Source organism: Astatotilapia calliptera, chromosome 20 (genome assembly GCF_900246225.1).
Source record: "Astatotilapia calliptera chromosome 20, fAstCal1.2, whole genome shotgun sequence".
Classification (NCBI taxonomy): domain Eukaryota; kingdom Metazoa; phylum Chordata; class Actinopteri; order Cichliformes; family Cichlidae; genus Astatotilapia; species Astatotilapia calliptera.
In genome coordinates, this window is record NC_039321.1 from 12,475,769 (window position 1) to 12,496,613 (window position 20,845).

Consider the following 20,845-nt stretch of genomic DNA (forward strand, 5'->3'; position numbering starts at 1 on the left):
GTCAGGTCTATTTACAAGAGTAATAAATGTTGAGCTCATAAAAGAGGTCAAAGTAACAAAACTGAACTCAGGCAAAGACTGCAAACTTAACAACCCAAATGACTGCTACCAACAAACATAACTGACCTAAACATGAAATGACATACAAGGGTATATATAATGGCTGATCACACCATTGTGACACATGAGGGGTAACAAACAAAACAAAATCATAAATCACAAACGATGCAGTACAATCTAGTTTGTTAATAAACTAAACCCTAAAGAAGAAAATCAAAACCCCATTAAACCCTAAACTCAAATATTTAATTAAATACAAATACTTTGTTTTCAAAGTAAAGAAAACACACATTCCCCCCTCAGCAGGAAGTGGTGGTGTGGTCCAATTATCGTCCTTTTTAATGGTTTCAAACCCTGGCTGCCATCTTTTGTCCAGCAACTCCCAGGGATGATGGCAGGTAAGAAATAAAAAGAAAAAGGTTAGTCAGAAAGCAAAGAAATGAAGTAGTATGAATACATAAGTAAACTAAATGTGCGCGCTTACAAATAGAACAAATGTATCCAAACCAATCAATAAAGTTATTGGCAACTAAAATGTATTACTATGTTCAAATGAAAACTGAATATACAAAAGTTACCGACTTTAGAGTGTGGCCACGGGTTTGGCCATCACAACATCTAACGATGTCTGAAGCTTCGCTGTTTCAGAAAGAGTGTTGGTGTGAATTATGTCCTGCAGGTTTTAGATGTGTCCTTGATCCAACACAGCTGATTGAAATGGCTAAATGACCTCCTCAACATGTCTTGAAGTTCTCCAGAGGCCTGATGATGAACTAATCATTTGATTCAGGTGTGTTGACTCAGGGTGAGATCTAAAACCTGCAGGGACACCGGCCCTCGAGGCTTGCTGTGCAACACTTCTATCACCCTTCTATCTTCAGTTTCATGTCAAAGGGTTTTGCTCCAAAGCTAGAGAGCTTATTGCCAAAAAACACCCGAGTCAAGCATATGGAAAAAATATTATTTCTTAATAAAATAAATAGTTACCATCACAGCAGTATTCATAAACACAATCACTCATGTCTACACACATTAATCAAAAACAAATTAGATGAATGAATGAACCACAGTGAAAAATAAGATAAAATAAAACAGATTAAGGTGTTTTTATTTATATTCTAGGCAGTGATTATTCCCATGCTGGGACTGTTGTAGGAACAGCCAACAGGTGCAGGAAGACAAACTGCCATGGCTGCTATTGTCAGGGTTGTGCTGTGTGGCGAGCAGAGGTAGGACCCAAGAAGTAGGTGATGTTCAAAGTTGCAGGAGGCCCTTTGGGAAATATACTTTTCTACACATTATTTATTTTGTAACATGAGCAGAGAACCTTTAGAGATGTACAGCTCTGGGTGTATTTTGCACACTGTCTTTGACTGTTGCAGGTGGTGAGAGCTTTCAGGAAGCTAAAACAGATTAAAATCTATTTTTATTTCCACCAGGTCTCAGGACAGAGACAAATTTCATGTTGCAATACTTTGTTTGAAAAAAACATATCAGAGGATTATTTAATTTATATAGAAGAGAATAGCCCTTTATTGTTATTGTACATGTACAGCAAAATTATAGGTGCTTCACACAAACTGTGCATTAAGTAAATATATATATATATATATATATATATATATATATATATATATATATATATATATATTTCTCTAAACAGTAGTAAAGGTATATTTTATTCGTTTTTAGTATAAGGTACCAACCATTAGCAAACATTAACATTAAAAATCTCATCAAGCTTGCACAGAGTCATAAAATGTAATTATCCAAGCAGAATATTGATGTCTGCACAGTGTTATATTTTTGGGCTCGCATGGTTTGCAATATGAACGAGGTGGGGGCCACAGTGCTGTTTTTCTTCACGGGGCCCCATATCACCCGGCGGCACCCCTGTGTGTATCGGCTTCCTGTATGAATACGAAAAACAGACCACGTGGTGTAAAAGCAGACTGCAGCTTCTTTTGTTCAAATCAATCAAACCAGAGACGGACAGAGAGCCGCTGAATCAGGAAATCGCCGGTATCTGATTTATTTTTAGTTGTCTAAAATTAATAATGATATTTCCCGAAATCCCACAGATTGTACCTGGGCTTATTAAAAAATATTTCCAGCCAAGAAAACGTGGATAAAGTTTTATGTTGTATCATCGTTTTACAGAGTGTTTGTGTTTATGTCTTTATTTAGGATGTGTGTTAGCATACAGTAGAGAGGTAACGTTAGCTTAATGAAACCTATCAAGTCGTCTATTTTTCCCATTTTATGTGATATTATTTTACGGTGGGTTCGAGAGTGTTGGTGTTTTCGTACAATATACAAACTTTGCGCAGCTTGTTTGTGTAGCGGCTAACTATTTAACTTCGTACGCCGTGTGTTAGCACATCAGCTAGCTTGGTACCCGACCATTATGTGAACAAAGAGCGACAGAGGTTAGCCGCTCAGCCTAATGAGGCTAGCAGCTAGCTCGCAAACTTAAACCGGTGCACTGTTATAGTTTGCTGGGTTTTTTTGTGTGTGCATAACAAGCTAGGTGGTTGTTTTTGTTTGTGTATTTCCCCCGACGCCAATGTCGAATAGCCGAGTATTAGACAGCCACTAAGAATGTAATTTAAGAAAACCGGAGAGATTTTATTAGCTTGTACGTAACAATAGAGATGAATTAGGGCTTCTTGAATGTGGCAAACTTATATAACGGCACACATATAGTGCTGGCAGCATCAACTCAAGCGTGTGAACTTGTAGCCAGTGAAGTTCGCCAATTCGCCAAAGTTTACGTTAACAAAAGACCGATTTGAAGCATTTAGTTATTTTTAATAACGTCCATTCCGCCATAACCAGCCCACGAGTTTAATGAGTTGAAGTTTTTGGTAATTAACTCCTGCACAGGGTTTTTCATTCACATCTTATTGTGTTGTGCTGTACTTCAAATAAGTGTTTCTGTAATTTAACACGTTAGTAGTTTTATTCAACAAGCCTTCGTTTGGTCTTTTCCACAGCCTTTGTTTCTTTGACAATTAAGTTTCCATGTGGTCTGAATAACACTATGTGGTTTCTTCTTTTCCACAGAAAACAGCTTGAGTTTGAAAGATGCCACGCAAGAAGGTGACAGATGTCTCAGGGAATGGTGGGATGAAAAGGAAGCGAGCCAGCGGGAAAAGGAGAGAGAGGGATTTCAGCAGTGATGACGAGTTTGACTTTGAGCAGGAAAACAACAAGAAATCCGGCAAACCCACCACCAAGTCTGGTCTCCAACCGGTCACTGTGGCAGACGACGTGAAAGAGAAAATAGTGCGTTTGATCAAACATAGACTGACTGGTTTTTGAAAGTTAAAGTGTTCTGTGTTACAAACATTTCTCAGTTATTACCTGATAATGACCGTCAGTCAAACCGTTCGCCTTTCTTTGTTGTTTTTCATCAGCATGTGTGTTTATGCTTTTCCCTTCTCATAGTACAGCCTGACCTGTAATATGAAATTTAATCAGAATTTTTTCATTGTTTTTCTTGTTTAAAAAGAAATATTTGCTGTATGAAAAGTTTGTGTTAAAGCTGTCCCTGTTTGGTTATTGCTAAATAATAATACAAAATAAAACCTACTTTTCCCTTTGACCTAGGAAATAGATTAGATTTATTTTTTTGTTTATTCATTGTTTGTTTGTTTTTTATAGTTATTGTCCTCTTTTTGCAGAAACTCGAGTGCCCAAAGGTAAAGGGCCAACTGCTCATCTTTGGGGCAACCAACTGGGATTTGATTGGAAGAAAGGAGGTTCCCAAACAGCAAGGTAAACACCATTCAAATGGCTATCCTATAATGTACCTGTGTCGCAGGATAGTCTAGTTTTTGTATGTTGGCATGGCCACGTGTATCCTGTTTTCTTAGGGAGTATGACTCATCTAGTCATTTTTAATATTTTGGTGATGATGGCGTGATTAAGAAGCTTCCTGAGGTCCTTGTACAGAGAGTGCACACTGTAGTCCTGAGCCTGTTAGAGAAACTATTTTTATCAAGAAAAGGCTTCAGTGCATAATCAAAGCTACAAAATGTTATTTTTACCTTTCTATTCTATCAAACAGTTTGTCTGTTGTTTGATACAAACACACCTTTCATGAGCTTCCATGGTGCTGGTAGTTGTGAGGTCAACCTATGCTGCGCTTTAGGTCAAGGGTCACCGACCTTTTGTTAAACTGAGAGTTACTTGAAGCATACAGAGTAGTACAAGGTGCTACTTGTATGATATCTTGAATAACAAAGTTTAGCTGTTCCCCTTTAGTGCTAATATTTCTATCTGAGAGCGGGTGACCTGATCACAGTAGTGTCAAGGATTCCCCAGAATTAATATTTGCAATTATTTGGGGAACGCAGATTTAAATACACAACATTGTTTATTTGTGCGAATCTTCTGTATCAACATTTGAAAGTCTGTTTCCACTTGTGATATTTTTGTAAATATTTTGACAGTTTTGTATGAATGAACACATTTGTAGCATTTTGTCTAAAATAATTTTCTTTAAGAAACCATTAACTGTCACAACTTCAAATCATGTAACATTTTTTTTATTTGAACTGATCACATTTTTGTACAATATTTGAGTTTAACAGAACTACAGCGTCTTTTACTGAAAACGTCTTTGTAAATATCTGTTAGTGGGAAGCCTGGTTTCCCACTTACAGATATGCTGTACACCAGTGAACTGTAATCTGGGCTATAATTACAATATAAACAACACTGCACTTCTGAGTGAGTCTTGAGATGTGTGGAGGTCATTTTGTTAGGATTTTAATCTTGTTCAGCATCCAAGTTGAACTTAGCTGTTCAGCAGTGCATGTCGTGTACACTTACATGAAATGATTTCAGATGACTAACACACACATGGCTCAAGTCGATCAAAGTCACTAAACCTGTTCTCAAACTCTTGCCCGAGTCTGTTTAAGACTTGAGCGTACTTGTCTGCAGCTTCGTCCAAAGCCCCAGATGCAGAAGCATTGTTATTCAGCACTGACTGCACAGAGGGAAAGTGCAGGGATTTTTTTCTTCCTCTGTAAATGTACAGAGAGAATTTTCATCGTAGCTTTAAATGCATTTCCAGTGAGATGTCTTCATTTTGGGTTTGCATTAACTCATTGAATTCAAAAGTGACAAAAACACTGCCAAACTCGCCCCCGCCTGCACTATCGGATCTTTGTGTTTTGTAACAGGTTACCATATTCAGCTAAAAGTTCCAGATGCTAATTATGATCTCTATGATGGGAGTTGTCATATTGCATGTATCACCTGCTGCTGAATGGTGCGGGGGTAATGTAGAAATGTTGGGAAATCTGTGTAATTTTTACATTGCACAATGACGCCTGTTCCATTTGTAGTTACGTCAACAGCTTTTTCACTGGTATCTTCTTTTTTTTTTTTTTTCCTCCATGAAGAATCTCTTCACCATATTGTAGATATCAAGTCCATGTGTTGTTGTCTTCAGGGGCACTAGGGGCATATCCTGGGCAGAGAAATCATTGAACATCATCTAGACCAGGGGTGCCCAATCCCGGTCCTCGAGAGCTACCGTCCTGCAGCTTTTAGATGCATCCTTGTTCCCACACACCTGAATCAAATGAATGGCTTGTTATCAGGCCTTTGCCAAACATGATGGCATGCTGAAGAGATCAAACCATTTGATTCAGCTGTGTTGGAGTAGGGATGCATCTAAAAGCTGCAGGATAGTAGCTCTCGAGGACCGGGATTGGGCACCCCTGATCTAGACAAATGTTATCAGCTGTGATATACTGCTGCAGACTTGTTGCACTGGAAGCTGAACCCCTAGCACTTAACTAGATTCCAGGTACTCGTCAAATTTAGCCCCTAGTTGGACATCTGAGAGTGTGGAGACAACATCAGGACATGTTGAAAGCTTTAAGCCTGTAACATTGGAGCAGTTTGAGTCACATTGATTGTATCTTTCATTACAACCAGTTAAAAGTACTAATTACTCATTGAAAATGATTCCTCAAAAATCTTGAGCCGTCTTATTTCTATTTTATACTTTGCTTAATATTGTAAACAATAATCCTCCAAGCTTTCAGAGATCTTCAAGAACTAATGTCCATAAGAAATAAGAACATAATCAAGCAAAGACTCAACACAGGATCTAAAAGATGCATCTGGCCTGTCAGTTGATCCGTCTACTGTATGCCAAGCCTCATCAGAAGTAGATGTGTGGCTGTCAAGAAGCCATTCTTTACCCTCTAGAGTCAACTTTTCCTGAATCCTGTCGTCACCTTTGTTCAAGACAGAAATGGCAAAAATTTGATTTACTAAGGAAAGCTCTCACAAGCTTCCTCAAAATTCAGTGACAGCAGGTCTTAAGGAGTGACAAGTGCAAATTTACAATATCTGGTATCTATGTAGGAGGTCGAGAGAGATGCAGCAGTGTGTGGTGTTATCTTCATAGAGGAGAGCAAAGAACAAAGACGTATCAAATATTCATTTCAAGCTCATTAGAACTGCACAGACTTTGTGCTTCCTGTATTTTCATTTATTTGCAAAATTTTCAATAAATGACTGCAAAAGTTTCCCAAACAACATAAAAAGAAATTGGCTCCAAGAAAAAGCACTCTCTGTGCATGTGAGTGCTTTTGTTTGCTGTGTGGATGCTCTTGTCTTTACCTGACTGCTGTTCTCATTATGGTGCAGAACTGATGCAGGGGCATACAGACCCAGACAAAATCAATAAGTGGTTGATTAGTTTACATCTGCAGTAGAGAAGTCAGTTGATGATGCAGCCTGTTCACTATGAACTGGCCGTACACATCACAGTCTGTGTGATCCTGGGGTTAAAAAAATCATTGCAGCCAAAGAGTCTGAAATAGGTTCATTCATGCTGACATCTGGACCGCAAATGAGTGAATGGGCTTGTTTATTTAACCAGATGATGATGGTGTTAACTACATGAAGTGAGTATTTATATTCCAATCTATTTGGTTATGTCAAATCCAGAATTTACAAACATATTTTTTTGCAAAGGAAGTATAAATGGGAAAAAAAAATTAAAGTGTAAGTTTTGTTTAGGAAATAAAAGCTCGCGTGACACTGGGAGTACTTGTATGTGTGCACTGTTTCAAGCCAGATGGAAAAGATATCAGTCTTAAACGGCTCTAACAGCGCAGAGATGATGCAAATGAATATCATCATTGTGAACTTACTGTAAAATATATAAAGCATTTGACATCTGCAACAATAACATGCAACAAATACATAGATGTAACAGTAGTATAATCCAGAATACACCATGTTTCATGTGACTGGATGTTTAAGTGTTGTCGAAGGTTTAACTACCTGTTTACTTTTTGCTTGTAGGACCTGAGCACGACTGAAAACATCCCATTTTAATGACAGAATTATTTAAATATTACCTGAAAACGGGTAACTATTTTTAAACTATCAGTCTTTGATAAAGGCACAACAGCGTGTCTATTCTGCTCTCCATCTCTCAGCTGGCTGCCTCCTCTCACTGCTGTCCTGGTGTATCAGCAGGAGTGGGAAGCTGTTGCTCTCCCTGAAAGACACCACAGCTCAGCTGCAGCAGTGGATTTCTCAGTCTTTCCTGACTCTGGCCACTTGCAGTTTTCAAAGGAAACTAGATGTATGATAAGTTGGTTTTTTGAGGTGGTTGTCACCGATTTTTGAATAGTGCATCCTTAAAAATGCACGCCATAATGCGCCACACTTTCCAGGTGCATTTTATTAGTTTTTCGTCACTCTAGAGTCTGTTTACACACCGGAGAAGAGCAGAGAGGTGGAGCTGATAACATCGGGAGGTCGGGCTGACCGGCGGCACTGTTCCTGTAATCGCCATTAAAACCTTTTACTGGGAAAAGCTAGCAAAGTCCTCATCAAACCACCTGATCAACAAACGCTGACCTGAAGAAAAGTAAACTTTGTCTCCACCGCTGTTTGTTTTACACAGTGAAAAATCCTCCGTTAAAGTCAGCAGATGAACTGTTAACTTAGCATGTTTATATTACACAGCTCACTGAAGGCCAAGCAGGGGTGAGTCTAAAGGGGGCCGTGGGCAGTGTCAGACCACATCCACTTGAAATATTTTTTGAATAAAATAAAATTGAAATAATATAAAATATTGTGTTAATGAAATTGCATTTATTTAAAAATATAACATTTTTTCCACAGACCAATAAAAATGTTAAGCTTTGACTGCACTTGACATTATTTATATATTTTTGCATTTAACAAAAATATTTTCTTTAGAAAGTATATTTTTGACTTGGCACATAAATACAGTCAACGCTGTTTTTTTTTTTACAATGTTTTTTGTGCAGTTAAACTATTAAAGTTCTCCAAGCCAACCGTGCAGCTTAGTTATTACAAAGAAGTATTGTTACAAGAAATGATCAAACACAAACGTTCTTTTTTGTGCTCCGTTTATAGAAATGTCAGCATTCTTAAAGAATGCAGTGTTTATGAACAGAATAAGGTACAGAGGGAGCGTTGTGCCCAGTGTTGCCAACTTAGCGACGTTGTCGCTATATTTAGCGAGTTTTCAGACCCCTTAGCGACTTTTTTTCTTTAAAAAAGTCACTAAAAAAAGATGTGAAAGTGTATATCGCTTTTACTCTCAACAAGCAGCGGGTGCTGTAACGCAGTCAGTTCTTCTTTTACTCTTTTACTCTTATGCTGTTTTGTGGATCACAAGGTTTAAAACTACTTATAAACACACACACACACACACACACAGTAACTCCACCAGAGTGCCTATTTCGGGTCACTTTTGCCGGTCCAAGGACAAAGGAGCAGGGTTGGAATTGTGACATTAAAAAAAACAATTGCTAAAAGAAATTTAATTTGTAGTTCTAAATAAACTCTAAATGCATTTAGGACGTTTTTTACTCACTTTATGTCTCTTCCACGATGTTATTTCTCTCTCCAACAACATAGGTTACAATTAGATTAGCGTGACCAATTATGCAAATTAGGCAATGACGTCATTTAGCGACTTCTAGCAACTTTTAGGACAGCCAATAGTGATTTTCCTTAATGAGGAGTTGGCAACACTGGTTGTGCCAGTGTTGTGCATTTGTGTGTGTGGGGGGTCTTGACACGGGTTCTGTGTGTGTTTCTTAGCTGCTTTCCGCAACCTGGGCCAAAATCTCTGGGGCCCTCATCGTTATGGCTGCCTAAATGACGTCCAGGTTAGCTGCGTGGTGTCCGGCCCCTGTGCTGCTCACAGTCTCTTCATAACCACAGAGGGCAAGCTGTGGAGCTGGGGTAAGTAACATGCACAGTGGTTGTCTGTGTTGGTTGTGTTATCAGACACTGAGCTTGTCTTCCTGCTTCCTTAGGTCGTAATGACAAAGGTCAGCTGGGTCATGGAGACACCAAGCGCCTGGAAGCTCCCAAGTTGATCGAGGCCCTGGCAGAGCATGTTATTGTTTCTGTAGCCTGTGGACGCAATCACACCCTGGCACTCACAGGTAGGCTTAACTGGGGACTGTGTGGGTTTTCCTTGCACAACAGCAGCTGTTTTCAGTGGTTGTGCAGAACAGCCACAAGATCATGTAATACAGCCGCTTGTTGAAATAAAACACCAGTGTATTCTGGGATTGGATTACGCATTATTGGTTTGATTGCACAGGTCATCGAAGGATGTTTCCAAACTGAAATCCAGTCGGTAATGGCTCTGTGCTTTTAACATGTTTGCTGATGGTACTCTGTCTCCTCAGAGGATGGCGCTGTGTATTCATTTGGAGAGAACAAGCTGGGCCAGCTTGGTCAGGGCAACCAGACTGATGCAGTCCTCACCCCAGCACTGGTAAGCCAGGGTGTAACTCGTACTTTTCCTTCCTTTATCAGATGATAAAGTGTGGTGGTGTAGGTGTCACTGCTGTCCAAGTCTCGTCAGTCACAGGAAATGAATACAGTTAATCTGCTATTCCATAGCTTTTATGGTTTCAAAATAACAAAAACAAACTCAAAACAATTATATAAAATTATCAAACAAAAACAAAATTGTTAATTAATGGGACAGCAGTGCAGTGGCTTCATAGTTTACCTTAGAATCCTTTGGTTGTCAGCAATTCCTCTGCTACACAGCAAACAATGACTGTGGATCGTTAATTCTGCTAACTTTATTTTCCAAATTGTAAACAAATATGGTTTAAAACGGCGCTTACGGCGCTGCCGCGATGTAACTCAGTTTAAAGCTGTAACCTGAACAGTCCATCAAAGTGACCACAGCAGGACACCTCCTTCCTTTGTGCTCTGCCTCCAACATTCAGAAATCAGTTGATTTGTGCATACAGGATTTAGAGCGCAGAGAGCTACCCACAGACTGTGAAACTGCAACAGTGCACCAAGGAGACATACTCACGTAGACAGTGGCTTCTTTGTGCATGTGGCTGCTAAGTTCACATGCAGGTTATTGAATTTACATGCAAGGAATTTAATTGATCCTGTGAAATGAAATTATTTGCCTGGATTATAGTTTTCTTGTGCACAACTTACTCTATAGTGGTCTCGCTCTAAGTCTTTGTGAGTAAATGATTAATTATTTAATCAAGTTATTGATTTACTCTGCCTGCTAGAAACCTGGTTACAGCAGTGAGGTGGTTAATTTAAATGAATCAACACCGCTGCCTCCTCTTGTCAGAATCCTCAAACAGGAGTGGCTTTCTGTTGCATCCATCAGAGCATGAATGTGTGTGAATGTTAGAGAGAAAGCACTTCTGCATTGAAACAGTGCTTGTGTGAAGAGGTGTGAATGAGGCATCGTATAAAGAACTTTGAGCGCTCCTGCAGAGTAGAAAAGTGATACATAAGAACAAAACATTTACATGTTTTAAAAGCGAACTTATTTCTTAAATCCAGCATCAGAAACAGTGTTGTATAAATGTAGCAAATTGTTGCCTGAAGGCACGTATATTGTAAGGTAAACACTCTACAATAATACAGAGAAAACCCCAATAATCATATGATTAATTACTCCTTTGATTAATTAATGCATTGGTCTTAAATGATGATCGATGTGTATCAAATTCATTTTACATCACAGGCCACATACCACTTTGATCTTAAGTGGAGCGGTGAAGCAGGCCCTTTCAAAGTAAAGAATGTGATGCGGTCAAAAAAATTTGGGTGCACCCAACTTTTATGCTGATGCACCTAAAAAAAAAAGTTAGTCTCGAGCTCTGTATAATGTATGGCAAACTGCTGTACCTGTAATAAAAAAACAAACATGCAGCACCTGGAATGAGCTGAGAAACAGGGTCCCAGGACCTTTGATTAGTCAGCCGCATTGGTAAACTTCAGAGAGCTTACCATTGCGGCTGACCTGTCCAATCCTCTAACCAGGGTCTCCTAACATTATGTTGGTGAGGCTGTGGTGCCCAAACACCCTGTCAGGTTGAGCGTGAGATTTCTTTTAAACGACTGCTGAAAACACATTTATAGGTTAGCGTTCCCTTAATCTTTTCCTCTTTATTTTGGGCTGTAGTTTACATCTAAGTGTGTATGTTGGAATGAATGTTTTACCCCATGTGGTTGGTCTGTATGTCTGAACATGTATACTTTTAATGTGTCTTTTATTCAAACTGTGAAGCACAAATTCAGTTAAAATGTGATACACAATTAAAGTTATTGTTACTCGTGCTGAGCCATATCACTTCCTCTCAGACTGCCTGCTAGGCTATTTAAAAGTAGAGTGGGAGAGAGAGCCTTCAGGTTTCAGGTCCCTCTTCTGTTGAACCAGTCAGTCAAGAGACGGATATACTCGTGGCTTTTAAGATAAGCTTAAAGCATCGTTTTTAATAAAGCTGGTTGGGGCTGGATCGGATTACCCTGAAACCTCCCTTAGTTTTGCTGTGATGGGGTTAGGCTGCTGGGGTTGTCTGATTGTTGTGGTTTTCGCTCCATTATTTTAGGGTGCAACCATACAGTATTAAGCACTTAGAGGCAACTGTGGGGATTTGGCGCTATATAAATAAAACTGAATTGTGTTTCTCTCTAGATTTCCTACAATGGGCAGCCCCTGGTGAAGGTGGCTTGTGGTGCTGAATTCAGCATGGTGGTGGACTGCAAAGGAAACCTGTACTCGTTCGGCTGCCCAGAGTATGGACAGCTGGGTAAGCTCTCAGCACATTGTTTTCATGTTTTAACATTGTTTACAGTTTAAAACTGCTTAAGGCTGCAGAAGATTGTTTGCAATGACACCAGTTTTCACGCCTCAGCGATTTAGGAGTTTTAAATTGTTACCATAGGTGCATCTACTAAAACTTAGAGCAGTTTTAATTTCAGCGATCTCAACCTCAGGGTCAAGTTTTCCAAAAATGTTGTGTATGTGTTAACTCGAGATTTTGAAATTGATACCATAGGTGCATCTGTTTGGGTTGGTAAATAAAGTGTTTTCATATGTTAACAAACTACACACTTATCAAGATGAAATGACATTTTATATCGAGCCCATTACAGTTCACCATCACTGACGTGTTTGACAAAACCTTTCTTGCTGATTTATTCTAGAAAACTGTAGTTAAATGCACGCAAATGATTTTCATCATGGTGAATTTCCCAGGTTAGACTTGGGCTGACAGCATGGACATCCAAGTTTGTGAATGTGATAACTTGAGAATGAGGTGGCATAGAATTCTGAAATTCATACCACGGGATATGTATCATGTAGACACAGTAGTGTAGTTTGTGCACTGGAAAGCACTGATGTGTTGGGAACGATAAACTCCATTAGTTTTTTATTGTTCTGCATCTCTGTCACTGCAGGCCACAACAGTGATGGAAAGTTCATAGCTCGTGCCCAGCGCATAGAGTTCGACTGTGAGCTCATCCCTCGTCGTGTCGCGATCTTCATTGAGAAGTCCAAGGATGGCCAGATCATGCCTGTGCCTAACGTGGTTGTGAGAGACGTGGCCTGCGGGGCTAATCACACGGTGAGAGGATTCCCAGAAGTCTTATCAGGAGCAAATCAAATTAGATGGCCAGTGATTGATTGATTGATTTTTTTAATTTTGCAAAAGGGTTTACAAACTGCTGCTGTTTGTGTTTTCAGCTGGTGCTGGACTCTCAGAAGCGCGTGTTCACCTGGGGCTTTGGCGGCTATGGGCGCCTCGGTCACACCGAGCAGAAGGATGAGATGGTTCCCCGGCTGGTCAAGCTGTTTGACTTTCCTGGCCGTGGTGCCAGTCAGATCTATGCAGGCTACCAATGTTCGTTTGCTGTCAGCGAGATGGGTATGTCACATTGCAACAAGATCTCTAAACAGTCTCGCTCAAGTAGGTTGCACGAACGTTGATACTGTTAGTTTTCACAGATTCTTGTTTAACTTGGATGTTCAGGAAAGTGAAGTCATATGGCACGCAGAATTGCCCACCAGTCCATTCCATCAACAGTTTAGACAAACTGAATTTTAGAAACAAGTCTCATGGAGTTAAAATGTAACTTTGTAGCTGCACAGTAAATTTGTTTGAAGGAAATTAGGAGCATAAAAGAGGCGCCTATCAGTCTGCTCATACTTTAGACTTGTGTTATAGTCATTTGCATAAGATTACACTGGCAGAACGAAGAATTAAATCAATTAAATATAAACCAGTTCTTTAATTCTAAATCCCAAAATGTTTTCTGGCTTTTGGTAAGATTGTTTAAAAACCTCACTTGAAACATTCAGCTGACCTAAGTGAGTATGAAGAGGATGGACTCCCTCAGACGTCACTGAAGCAGAAGCCTAGCAGATGATGACGTGTATGCCATTCAGACCCTAGTGGACAAAAACTGTACCATGGCTATTTCCTGCTACAAAAAGCCATTACAAGCTGCGATTATTATTTTCCATTTTTAATGAATTCAAATTGTTGAAACCATAAAGAAGTAATCGTGAAAAAGAAAGGCTTTAACTTTCTGTCTTCTAAAGAACAGAAAACTTTTTTTTTTTCTTTGCAAGGTTGTTTACAGAAACTACAATTTTAATGAGAGGTGTGAGAGGAGCACACGTATAAATCTGTACATGTTGTATTTTACAGGTGGGCTGTTTTTCTGGGGGGTGACCAATACTTCTAGAGAGTCAACCATGTACCCCAAAGCTGTGCAGGATCTTTGTGGCTGGAAGATCCGCAGCCTGGCATGTGGGTGAGTGCTGTCGTCACTTGTTTCGTTTTTTTCTTTTGGTTTTTATTACCCTTCAGCCATAAAAGCCTGATTGAGTATTGTGGGGACCCCACCAGGTGGGTGGACAGCGTGGACGGTTTGTTGATGTGATAACTCAAGAACAAGCTCACGTAGATTCATACCATAGATGTATCTACTAGAAACCTCAGATAAGTTTAAACCTCCACCTCAAGATCACAAGGCACGTTTTCTGAAAATATTGTGAATGTGATAAGTCAGGAAGGAAGTCGCCTAGGATTTTTTTATATTGATGCCATAGGTGTAGCTGAGGGGTACCACTCACAGCCGGCAGTATTTTTTGGTTTTGGGATTATCTTGCCCTAATTGGACAGTTCCTCAGGGTCAGTTCTCTCACGCTTTGATTTATAGACTGACCTTTGAAGGTTCACTGTGCGTGCACACACACACACACACACACACACACACACACACACTGATATATTATCATATGCATATTAGAGTCAGTTTAACCTGTATAGCTCCAAATCAAAACAACAGTTGACCCTACAATAATACAGAGAAAACGCTCACATGACCTCCTTTGAGCAAGCGCTTTGGCAACAGTGGGAAGGTAAAACTTCCTTTTGAAAGGAAGAAACCTCTGGCGGAACAAGGTTCAGGGATAACTGATTAAATGAAGAGTGGCGTAAAAACACAGTGAATGAAAAAAGAGAGTGAAGAAAAAACACGTCACACTCCTCATGGGAAGCCTTCAGCAGCATAGACCTGTTGCATTAAACGTAGAGAGGGTGTCTGACTCCAGACTGAGAACTGGTTCCACAGAAGAGGCACCAGGAAGCTGAAGGAAACCCAAATAAGCCTGCAGTCTGAAAGCCAAATGCTCTTTTGGGGTGATATGGTACTATGAGGTCTTTAAGATAAGATGGGTCGTTATTCAGCACCCTATGTGTAATATGTATGTATAGTACTTTACAATACAATTAATGTAAGTAAAGCACTTTTAATAGTGTTTTACATACACTTTTGGGACTATTTGTTGTTTTCTTATCTACATCCGTAGCTCTGACTCTGTTTGCATGTTTGTATCGATCAGGAAGAGCAGCATCATCATTGCTGCAGATGAGAGTACAATCAGCTGGGGACCCTCGCCCACATTTGGAGAGCTGGTAAGAGTCATTATGAGACATCACATGTCCAGTGTTAACAGCTTTGTAGGCCATCGTCTACATAATCTGTCGTTATTTTTGTTTTTAAACCTGAACAAAAAACATACAGAACAATAGTTCTGTTTGGTTAAAATAGTAACATTTAGTTAAAATAAAATTAAAATTTAGTTAGTGAAAATATCAATATTTTGTGAGACAAAATAAAACGATTGAAATTACACAGATGCTCTTTTGTGCTAATAACATAAAATCTGTGAAATAAAAAATGTGATGCCCTCAAATTACAGAAACAAAAGTCTAGATACTGAGTGTAAAAACTACTGACCGAGAACAGTCACAGGTGCCACAGCTGGTTTAACGTTTCCGCTGGTGTGTGGGGAGACGTTGGCGTGCAGAGTGTAAAACAGTCTTAATTCTGCAGTGGATGATTCAGCTGGTGGAATAAATTCATGCCACTGCTCCGTTTGCAGCAATAGTTTTACAGCATGTTTTGGAAATTACCACATTTTGTTTGACATCCTCCTTAAAATCCAAGCGACGAGCGAGTCTCATTCATTGCTCGCCTGAAACTCGCACTGACAGTATTTAAACACGCATGCTCAGAGCAGTGCGCCAGGTAGCAAGTTTTCCAGTTGGGAGGGGGGATTTATGATAAACATCAAGATGAACAGAATCAACTTACAGGGTATACACAAACTACAGACATAGTTGGAAAAATGTAACCAATAAAAGAGATTTGAAAGAAATTAAGAGCTACCTTTTAAATGTGAAATTGATCTTTTCCAGTTAAAGAAATCTGGTCTTTGAGCCACAAAAACTTGGGGAAGTCAAAAGTGAACTCCAGAGAAGGCGGATATATCTTCCTAACAGAGAACGACTTGTAATCTACAGGGGAACAAGTGGAACCCCCAAAAATAGCAATGAAAAGCTCCGCATTTACCCGTGTCCCTAAAACCTTAGACATGATCATGAAATAGTCAGTCTGACATTTGTTCATTTTACACCAGGAGTGGAAACATGTGGCTCAGGTTACAAGAAGAGGCATTGCATCTTTCACATTGGTCAGTTATTTTGGAATCAGTTTTGACAGTCCAGACTGAAATGGACTTGTTAAACTGTAAGAGTTGCAACTTGGCGCAGCTTGCACTTCATTGTATACTAAGAACAATTTTATCCCACCGCCTGATTCCAACCTTGTGCATTTTTGTTTTTGACTGCAGTATGAGTATCCAGGGCCATCAGTGTGTTGTATAGTTTGTGAAGGCGAAAAACCAGAAGACCATCCGATGGCTGTTCAGTAGGCAGCGAGGGAAAACAGGGGAAAAGGATGCAAAACAACTTAGTACTTAAATTATTTTAATATAACTTAAAATAAGTGGGACACAGGAAAATTAAAGTTGGAGGATGAATTGGAAAACGATCATAAGACTCCACAGTCTTGTTACATTGAAACTTTGTAGTGTGCTTTAGTGTTGCTACAGTCTTGTCAAAATCTCTTTGACATTCACATGAAGATGAATTTGACCAGTGACTTGCTTCCAAATTCGAACAATGTTTATGCAAGTGAAATATTGTGATATTGGCTGTTTTGTTGTAAGATAGGAGATGAACATTGATCACATCTGTCATTGATCTTGCAGGGATACGGAGACACCAAACCCAAATCCTCCACCACCGCCCAGGAGGTAAAGACCTTGGATGGCATCTACATTGAGCAGGTAAATGGACAAGGTGGTAACTATTTGAAGTAGAGTCATTAAGATGCATACTGTTACAATCGCTGATCAATCGTTGATCAATCGTTGATCAAATTAAGCAGTGCCAAAGTTTCACATAATTAGAATGTGTGAATGATCCGATCCAAATCTGATGCATAGTTTCAGACAGTCTTGGATTTGATTGGTCAGCCACCAATCAGACGGTTGCAGAGTCGATCCCAGACTCCCAAAAACTTGTGTGTGTGTGTGTGTGTGTGTGTGTGAGTGAGTTATAAGTGCTTACGGGTAGATAAACTGTATAATGTGTGTGAGCTTGGATTGAATAAAAGTAAAACTTTGAATAAGCATTATATCAGCCCTAGTTTGCTTGTACTCCACTTCAGTAGTGATGTCCTTAAACCTGTAGACTAATTGCTACACATTGTAGCAATTAATAATAACAATAGCAACTAATAGTTGCTGTAGGCTCTTTGCCTTACAATGTACAGTTCCTTGAGGCATCTGTTGTGATGTGGTGGTATATTTAAAAAAAAAAGTCAGCTAAATTAAATTGAAAAAGCATACGACAAAAGTGCCTGTGAGACTTGGTGAACGAGGCAGGTTGTACAAAGCTCTTTGAGGACTCGGGTAGATTTGAAATATAAGAACCTGTCTATTTACCACGAAGCAGGGAAATGTCCTTCTCTTTCAAATAACGTGCGTGTTGTTTCTCCAGGTGGTGATGGGCTACTCTCACTCTCTGGTCATTGCTAGACAGGATACTGAGCAGGAACAGGAGAAACTTAAAAAGCTGCCTGAGTACAACCCCCGAACAATCTGAAGGGCCCACCAGCAGTGACACCTCAACCCATTTCACAGAGCAGAGGAACAACCATGTGATCAGCAGGAATACCTGACCTGTTCAGTCGCTACTAGTCACGGCATCGTGCTAGTGGGATGGTTGAGTTGAGGGGAGAGGTGTTCACGAGTCTGAAGGTTATCCACACATCTCGACTCCCAACAGACTCCACAACAATTTGGACACTCAAATCAGAGAAGATGGGACTGGAGACTGACAGATGCTCTGGATGGTCCAGCTCTCACAATGAATGGTCAAGATATCTTTACTTCCCAATGAGCCTGCAACGGTTTGTTCTAAGCACATCTCGTCCAGCAAAGTTGTGCTTCCCAAAAAACCCATTCCAGTTTCTTTTCTCATTCATGTCGGGTCTCTTAATTCTGTTTGTTTGTTTCAGTATTGATAGTTGTGACATTTACAGGTGCTACTCCAGGAGCCCTCGGTCTTTTCCTACTGGGGGCATTTTAAAGACCAACACTCCATACCTGTGCCTTTTTCTACATGTATGTTCAGGTTATGGAATTCTTGTTTATTTGGTTCCGAGGATCAGCTGATCCATCTTGTCTGTGGCAGTGTGACCGAGTGTATGCGACTGCTGCAGATTATAATCAGGATTTGGAACATACACTGTGTCTCATTTTGAATACTTGCAGTAATACACTTCCATATAGTGCACTTAAGTACTTTGTTGCAGACTGCATTAAGGTCGACAGGATAGTGTTTACCCAGATTAAACACAGTTGGTTGTATACTCTCCACTGACTGAAGTTGTCTTGATGTTTGGCAGCCTCTGGGCAGCTATTCTGAAGCTTCTTTTGATTGAATTGAAGGTTTGACTTTAGTGTTCACCAGGACCAAACTGTATGCATAGAATCGTAAGTCAAATCTGATTAAAACACTTTTGGAGACTGCCCCAGAATGAGGTTTAAAAAGCTTTTTTTCCTTTGCAAATTATACTTGGAGTATCCACGTGCAGTTTTACAACACCACAGCTTTATTAACAACTGCCAAAAGTCTGAAAAATGCCAAGCTTATTGTTGTTATGGATATACAGGAAACTAAGAAAAGATGATCTGGTGCAACAACACGGATGGCTCGTATGCATCCTGGTCCAGCTGTTGAGTATACCATTCAGGTACTCTGTTTACTCTATGCAGTCGCACTTGTCATTGTGAGCACACTTATGCATTAAATAGTAAGTGTATGGAAGAATATTACCTGAGACACAGCAGCCATGTTCTGTGCACTTCATGTTGATGTTACATTCCTTGTTTCTTCAATGTTTGCATCAATGATGCGCGCCTCAGTCCTTCCAAGACCACAGAGTCTCTTAGCTCTTTTTTTCCTCTTGTTTATTTCATTAAGTTTAACTTTTACAGCGCTCTAAGCAATTTCACAAACAGGTCTGAACCTTCAAAACCACCAATGCACTGTCTAAACTCGTTCAACGTGATAAGGTGCAGTGCGTTCTTTTTAATGGTGAAATTTCTCTGGGTTATGTTTTTGTTTGGTTTGTTTCTTGCTTTTTTTTTATTTCATTGAAATGGTTGAATAAAGATTCCTGTAAATGAATTTGTCTGTGCAGTCAAACCTCTACTCAGGTCAGATTGAACAAAACGATTCAGCCATCCATCCACCTCAGAGGTGGGGAGGTTGTTCAGTTTTATTTGTACAGTACCAAACAACAGTTGCTTCGTGGTGCTTCATTGTAAGGTTAAGACCATCAGAAAATACAGAGAAAATCCAAACAATCTGCTGTCCTCTATGAGCCAGCACTTTGGTGACAGTGGGAAAGAAAACTCCCTTTTAACATGAAGTCTACAGCAGAACCAGGCTCAGAGGGGCGCTCATGACCAGGAAGACCGGACAACACTGTAGTGGAAGAAAACCAGAGAGAAATAATGACTGATTTAATGCGGAGTAGTGTAGAAACAGAGAGGGGGGTTCCTCACATCAAAGGAAGCCCCCATCAGTGTAACTAAGGGAGGATTCAGGGTCACCTGATCCAGCACTTGCATAGTTTTAAGCCTAATCCAAAAGGTAGAGGGGGAATCTTGTTTTCCAAATCCAAACTGGGAGCTGGTTCCACAGAAGAGGGGCCTGAAAACTGAAGGCTGTGCCTCCATTCTACTTTTAAATACTCTAGGAACAAGTAAATTAACAGCCTACAACGTCTTTATGATGAGCCTGATTTTTCAAGACCTTGTATGAGATGAGAAATTTGATTCTGGATTCAACAGGGAGCTAATGAAGAGAAGTCAGTGCAGGTGAAATATGCTGCAGCATTTTGGATTAACTGAAGGTTTTTCAGGCAGTTTTTAGGACTTCCTGATAATAATGAATTACAGTAGTCCAGCCTAGAAGTAATAAATGCATGAACTACTTTTTCAGCGTCACTCTGAGACAGGATATTTCTAATTTTAGAGATGTTGCACGAATGGAAGAAAGCAGTCTTACATATTTGTTTAATATGTGCATTGAAGGACGTCCTGGTCAAGGTTCCTCACAGTGTTACTGGAGGCCAAGGTAATGCCATCCAGAGTAAGAATCTGGTTAGAAAAAACATTTTAAAGATCTTTAGGGTCCATGTTTGCCTTAAAATGGTGGCTGTCTGAGTGGTGTCCAAAAATGTGGGCTTCATAGATCATTTGGAAATTTTCTGGGGAAAACATGGTCTTTCTAAGAGACACAGAATCCATCCCAGTTTGGATGGAGCAGCTCTAATTTCTAGAAACCTGGACAAACTTATTGTACCTACCCAAAACGTGACTATAGTGGGGGCCAGTCTTACACACCTCTGCAGTTTTTCCTCCTCCTGTTATCACCCCATATTATTAGAATCAGCTGGCTAGTATTATGATGGTCCTTCTCTCTTCCATTGTTAATAGCCTTTTTCTCACCATTTTTGTACCAACACACTACTTTCTGTAGTA

At 39.8% G+C, this 20,845-nt stretch overlaps 1 protein-coding gene across 2 annotated transcripts; it reads left to right on the forward strand.

The window, feature by feature from the left end:
* The first annotated feature begins 407 nt into the window (after positions 1–407).
* rcc2 (regulator of chromosome condensation 2) lies at positions 408–19,484 on the forward strand. Of its 2 annotated transcripts, none has more exons than XM_026154177.1 (13): positions 408–458; positions 3,127–3,348; positions 3,747–3,840; positions 9,184–9,327; positions 9,402–9,533; positions 9,783–9,871; positions 12,065–12,179; positions 12,832–12,998; positions 13,118–13,298; positions 14,085–14,190; positions 15,284–15,356; positions 16,997–17,074; positions 17,790–19,484. In XM_026154177.1, the coding sequence occupies exons 2-13, from the start codon at positions 3,148–3,150 to the stop codon at positions 17,892–17,894; spliced, it is 1,485 nt and encodes a 494-aa protein (XP_026009962.1). In that variant the 5' UTR covers positions 408–458; positions 3,127–3,147; the 3' UTR covers positions 17,895–19,484. The 2 variants fall into 2 exon arrangements, with proteins under 2 accessions (XP_026009962.1, XP_026009961.1); XM_026154176.1 differs by lacking the exon at positions 408–458 and adding an exon at positions 1,962–2,082.
* Positions 19,485–20,845: the final 1,361 nt, after the last annotated feature.

What these genes read in the sequence shown, in the direction of transcription:
- rcc2 (XM_026154177.1), top strand. Translation starts at nt 3,148, where the DNA reads ATGCCACGCAAGAAGGTGACAGATGTCTCAGGGAATGGTGGGATGAAA. An exon ending in GGGCAAGCTGTGGAGCTGGG is followed by an intron (nt 9,328 to 9,401) that starts GTAAGTAACATG and finishes CTGCTTCCTTAG; the next exon opens with GTCGTAATGACAAAGGTCAG. An exon ending in CCCAGAGTATGGACAGCTGG is followed by an intron (nt 12,180 to 12,831) that starts GTAAGCTCTCAG and finishes CTGTCACTGCAG; the next exon opens with GCCACAACAGTGATGGAAAG.